The following is a 6508-nucleotide window of genomic DNA, read 5'->3' as shown; positions in this document are numbered from 1 at the left end:
GAATAGGAAAAAATTAAAGGTTGATAAAAAAAAAAAAGAAAGATTGAATAAAAATAAAGGTAGAAAAATATAAAAAGAAAAAAAAGAAAAAAAATATATAAATATATATATATATATATATATATATATATATATATATATATATATGTTTGTATAAAATTAGACGTTGAATGGTGTAAAGGAAAAAAGTAAGGATTGAGAAAAACTAAAAAAAATTTAAAAAAAAGGAAAGAAAAATAAAAAATAAAAATAATAGAAAATAAAAAAGAAAAAAAGAATTTGAGAGGAAAAAAGGAAAAAAGTAAGGGTTAGATAAAATTAAAAATAAAAAGAGAAAAGAAAAAATAAAAATCAACGTAAAATTAAAAAGAGAAAAAAAGGAAAGTTGAAAGACATAAATATGGAGTTGTTATCCATTATGAGGATCATTTATGTAATTTACTCCATTGATCAGGGTAATTTTATTCAAAAAATAATAGTTAACAGGTAAAGACTATATTAAGGAAACTTTTTTATTTGGGGCTAAAATTTGAAAGTCATCCTAAGTTGGGTCTATTTTTGAGATTCATCCATTTTTAAAAGGGCCGAATATCCCAAATTGAAAATTATATCAGTATTATATATAAATTGTATCAATATTTTATATGAATTGTATCTGAACCACATACACCAAAATAACCTAAATTAGGAAATGACTATAAAATAAAAAATAAATTTTTTTTAAAAAATATCAAACTTGAATTATTTATTTTAAAAAGGTGCTATAGAGTGTGTCCTTTTTCAAAATGCTACCTCTACAACAAGGGTATTGTGAACATGTATAAATCATCCAAACAAGCGACGTGGTCCTTTAATTTTAACCCCAGCACAACATCTCTTTCATTTTAATTAGTATAAATAACATAAATATTAATTTTTTTGAAATTAATTACACTCTTTTCTATTTTTTAATTATTTTTTTTTTATTAATATGTATAATATAACTAATATATACATAACATTCTGTGTATATATTGAGTAAAAAGTGAAGATTTTTTATAATATTAAAAATATAAATTGTGTATTTGCTTAATTTTTAGTTTTAATTATTATTAGTATTATTATTCCAAAACTCACTACAAGCACAAATCTAGATTCCACCATACCCTTTTGAAAGTGTAGCTGCTTAAAGAAGCTTTTCTCTCTCTCTACATCTTGAGCGACACCACTGGAGATTGTGGAAACAAAAACCACAAGAAGATGAGTTGTAGAAAAAGAAGAAGAAACACACAATGAGAGCTCATCCCATTTGCAATTTTTCAATAAAACTACTATTACTAATTGTCACTACTTTTGCAACAGCAAACACCCAAATTCAAGATCTCATTAACAATCCCAAAACAAGAAGAATTCTTCATCAGCCACTTTTTCCAGACACTTCGTCATACCCACCTCCACCTCCACCCCCACCACCACTAGTTTCTGAACCCATTTTCCCCACCCCAGACCACCCCTTTTTCCCAGAAGTCCCCTCTATAGCAACCCCAGATCAAACGCCACAACAAGAAGTTCAACCAATTCAACCAAATGGGACACCAGTTTCAAGAACAAGCCCAATTTCCTCTCATCCAACAAACCCAACCAAGAAACTGGCAATTGCAGTGTCTGTTGGCATTGTCACTCTTGGAATGCTATCCGCTTTGGGATTCTACATCTACAAACACAAAGCTAAACACCCTGATGAAACCCAAAAGCTCGTTAGTAACAACAGTAGGAACAACTCTCATCGAGCCAATGAAGAATCAAGAATGCCACCTTCCAATTTTCTTTACATTGGAACAGTTGAACCATCATCATCCTCTCAACAAACCCAAGTGAACCACTCCAATAGTGTTGCTAATAATGCTTCACCTTATAGGAAACTTAGCCCTGCTAAGAAATCAGACAGGTCTAGACCAAGTCCAGAACTTCAACCACTTCCTCCATTGAGAAGTACTAGAGCCTTCCCTCCTCCTACCATAACAAATTCACCTGATCAAAGAATTTCATCGTCCGACGAAGAAAATCATCTTCGTGAAATCAAAATTTACAAGCCATATAATATTAGTAGTAGTGGTAACATAGTGACTAAATCTAGAGTAGAAAATCATGTGAATAATAATTCAATTCCCCATTCAAAGAGAACTTCTCCGAGATTGTCCCTTTTGTGTTCATCACCTGATATAAAACGCCCAATAATACCATCAGTGAAGCAAGCTTCACCGCCATCTCCACCACCACAACAAGAACAAGAACTTACATTGCAGCAAAAGAAGCCAAGTCTAACTTATGTTGTGCCACAAAGGGTGAAATTCTCTGCGCTACCACCTCCACCAGATATAGCAAGGCTTAAATCAATAAGCAACCAATCCCATGAAATGTCAAAAGTTCAAGCTCCAGCTCCCCCTCCACCACCGCCTCCACCTCCACCTCCACCTCCGCCTCTGCCTCCACTATCAGCCTCCCAAAAAATTGGAGGCAGAGTCGGCTCAAGGGTAAGTTCACTAATTCATCATATAGTAACATATAGATAATCTAATTTATGTTAATAAAAGTTGTCAAGTTTTATGTTTTATTATTATTTGGTCGTAGTTGTTGAGACGAGTGAGTAAATTATTCTAAAACATTAGTTTATACATTTACCTTTCTCTTCTGTTTTGATTTTTTTTCTACAATCCCTTTGTTTTTTTTCTTGTTTTTGCGGATTTCATTTTCTAATCTAAATCAGTTTCTTTGAATTTGATATTTATCATTGTCTCATTTGATTGATTTGTATATTAGAAAACAAGTTATTTTGAGTCTCTACATATATGAATTGTATGAAATGAGTTTAAGTACTCTTATGATAATTTTGTTTTAGGCAACTGACTTTATTGAGCCGCTGTAGTTTATGAATGACTATATGGAATGAGTTTTAAGTTTCTTTTATGATAATTTTATTTTAGGCAACCAATTCTGTTGAGCCGCCTATGCTTGAAAGATCACAAAGAAGTTCCCCTTCAATATCTTCCAATGTAAAGCCTCAATCAAATACTCCCGCACCAAAATCAACATATCTGGGTGAGAAGAGAAGTCCTTTCGAAGAACAACACAGAGGAGCCATACATGATATCGACACTACAGATGAGTCAAAGCCCAGATTGAAGCCATTACATTGGGACAAAGTACGAGCAACTTCCAAAAGAGCCACGGTGTGGGATCAATTGAAATCGAGCTCTTTCCAGTGAGTTGATTAACAAAGATTCAATTGTCTCACCATTGGCCTCTAGTTTTTTTATCATACTGATCTTTATATATTTCAGATTAAATGAGGACATGATGGAGTCACTCTTTGGATGTAATTCTGTAAATTCAGTCCCAAATGAAGTCACCAAGAAATCAGTCTGTTCTCTGGTTGAGAAGGAGAACAGAGTTCTTGACCCAAAAAAATCACAGAACATTGCCATAATGTTGAGAGCATTGAATGTAACAAAGGATGAAGTATCTGATGCGCTTTTAGATGGTATGTGCAATTTTCTGCTCTGCATTAATAAGGTGTGGTTTAGAATTACAAAAGTCAATTATCATGAAAGAAGTTCTCTGGTTCCATGAAAAATGTATCCAACGTATGTTTGGTTACTATTATATTAAAGATTCATAATGATAATAACAAATTGGAGGGTGTTTAGATGAATTTTTTTGATTTCTAAAGAGTAATGTTAATGTCTAAATATTAGTTGGATGAAGTGATATTAAGTTAAAATCTTACTAAGGAAAATGACTTTTGTTATGAGAAAGATCATTTTCCCCCTTCTAACGGAAATGTTTATCTTTCTGGTAAACCAAGCACCAGAAAATGTCTTTTTCATGACAGACATTTTACTGGAAAATGACTTCCAAGTTCCGTTGATACAGTACTTACTGCTATATCAAAGGCACTTCTAGGGTTGGTTAAATTTCACATATATGCATGCCAACAAGAACATCATCTCGACTTGGGAACTTATTATAGCTATGACACTGTCCATCTATTTTGATCGTCAATGAAAATTCTTCCTTCAAAATTCATATATATGTGGGATGTATTTTGAGGAAAACAGGTAATGCAGAAGGATTGGGGCCTGAACTTCTGGAGAGTTTGGTCAAGATGGCTCCAACAAAGGAAGAAGAGATAAAACTAAGAGATTACAATGGGGATACTTCAAAATTAGGGTCTGCAGAACGATTCCTCAAGGCTATTCTTGATGTACCATTTGCCTTCAAAAGAGTAGAAGCCATGCTATATCGAGCAAATTTTGATGCTGAAGTAAAGGATCTGAGGAAGTCTTTCCAAACACTTGAGGTATTATCAGCTTAAGATTCCTTTAAAACACACACACATGTTACTTTGACTTGGATGAAAACACATTCACTATATACTCATGACTTCCCAGAACTTAATTATGCTGAAAATCTTATATCAGTAATCTTGTGTCTGCAACTTGGTGTTGATTTTAATGTCTATTGATGAGAAACTATGACCATTTCCAAGAATTTTTATTACATTGTGATGCCCTGGTAAATATGAGCCACTTACTGAGGAATAGTGCACACTAATCACCAATTTGGAGGCCTTTGCCCAGCTGAGATACTTTGCTTTCTTAACTGAAATTATTTGACTTTCTTTCAAACAAGAGTACTCTTTTAACTTTTGTTGCATTGCCAATTTTCAAAAGGAAGCAAGTCAAGAACTGAAGAACAGCAGACTATTTCTCAAACTCCTTGAAGCTGTTCTCAGAGCAGGAAACCGCATGAATGTTGGCACTAATCGTGGTGATGCAAGAGCTTTCAAACTTGAAACTCTTTTGAAATTGATAGATATAAAGGGAACAGATGGAAAGACAACTTTGCTTCACTTTGTGGTTCAGGAGATTATTAGATCAGAAGGGCTGGATTCTGATACTAAGGATGATAACCTTCCTAATATATCAAATATCAAATTCAAAGAGGAAGAATTCAAGAAGCAAGGATTGCAGGTAGTTGCTGGATTAAGCAGAGAACTTGGCAATGTCAAAAAAGCAGCAGGAATGGACTCGGACGTCCTAAGTGGCTATGTATTGAAGCTTGAGGCAGGACTTGTTAAAGTTAGATCCGTTTTGCAGTACGAAAAGAAAAGCATGGAAGGGAACTTTTTTGAGTCAATGAGAGTATTTCTAAAGGATGCAGAAGATGGTATAGTGAGGATCAAGGCGGAAGAAAGAAAAGCTTTGTCGATGGTCAAAGAGGTGACGGAATATTTCCATGGTGATGCTGCAAAAGAGGAGGCTCATCCTCTCAGAATATTTATGATTGTAAGAGACTTCCTCTGCATATTGGATAGTGTGTGCAAAGATGTCGGAATGATGCAGGACAGAACAATGGTTGGTGCTGCCAGGTCATTCAGAATAGCTACAACTGCATCACTTCCAGTCTTAAACAGATACAACGTGAGACAAGATAGGAGTTGGGACGACGATAGCTCATCACCTTGACATTTATGTGCAAAAAAATGATGCTAGGTTCTCAAAGTTCGTTACAATCCACATTGCTCAGATTCTCTAAAAATGTAGCCACGCCCGTGCCAAAAGATTATGCATTTTTGGACACAGACGCATCAGCAAATCTAGAGGATCCATCCAGACAACAGGAAAGCAGCATCACAAGGAGAATGAGCATTTGGTCTTTGTAAGTTAAGATGGATTAGCATTGAATCTCCCAGCTCAATAATGAGGGAAATGTAAACGGACTAGGCGTCACACACATAAGAATAAGAGGCTGCAGCATTCTGGGATGCTGTCAAAAGCAATATGATCAATTTTAAATTATAGAGATTATTCCTTCTTTCTGTGTAGACCTAGATAAGGAAGTTTTATTCATCTGTATACATAGTAAAGACATAAAAGTTCAGATTTTGATGTTATGATTTCAGCGACATAATGAAATTCATTCTCCTCTTTTTGTTATATACATTTGTATGCACTTTTGTCTTAATTAAAGTTCTATACAGCTGTTTAAAGTTTCATTAAGTGGATTCTACGTAAAGAATGTTGGGAATTTAGGCCCCAGTGCCATCACTAAATGCAAGAAAAAGTGAAAACCAGACAAAAGTAAAAGCATATTCTAACTTTATCAGATCTTCAGAGATACATTTGGACACAAAAATAAAATGGTGAAAGCCACAAAATGACTCTAAAGGAAGACCCTTTGCGGGGGCTAACCCAAGAGATAGCAGCCTTTAGCATAAAGCATTAAATTATAAAGGGACACTCATTAAATTATAAAGGGATTACAAGTATCTGTGATTTGTGATTTGTTAGAGATTTTATTGAAGTACTAATGTAAAAGCAAGAGCCAGGAATTTGGCAAAGGGTATGCAAATTTTCACTTGTGTTAAGGTGTGTAAAATTAAATATACACTTATGATAACTACTTTAACATTTAACCTCTGTAGCCACAAAGTTCTCTACCAAAGAGTGCGAGGGACCACCCTTTG

At 34.3% G+C, this 6508-nt stretch overlaps 1 protein-coding gene across 1 annotated transcript; it reads left to right on the top strand.

Annotated features, from left to right (window-relative positions):
* The first annotated feature begins 1114 nt into the window (after nt 1-1114).
* Nucleotides 1115-5980, top strand: LOC107868008 (formin-like protein 6). The gene is made up of 5 exons (XM_016714544.2): nt 1115-2513; nt 2964-3241; nt 3321-3520; nt 4098-4339; nt 4713-5980. Exons 1-5 carry the CDS (start codon nt 1272-1274, stop codon nt 5505-5507), a joined length of 2757 nt encoding a protein of 918 aa, XP_016570030.2. The 5' UTR covers nt 1115-1271; the 3' UTR covers nt 5508-5980.
* Nucleotides 5981-6508: the final 528 nt, after the last annotated feature.

Source organism: Capsicum annuum, chromosome 4 (genome assembly GCF_002878395.1).
Source record: "Capsicum annuum cultivar UCD-10X-F1 chromosome 4, UCD10Xv1.1, whole genome shotgun sequence".
NCBI lineage: Eukaryota > Viridiplantae > Streptophyta > Magnoliopsida > Solanales > Solanaceae > Capsicum > Capsicum annuum.
Note: the sequence above shows the minus strand (reverse complement) of the source record. Positions and strands in the feature narration are given on the sequence as shown.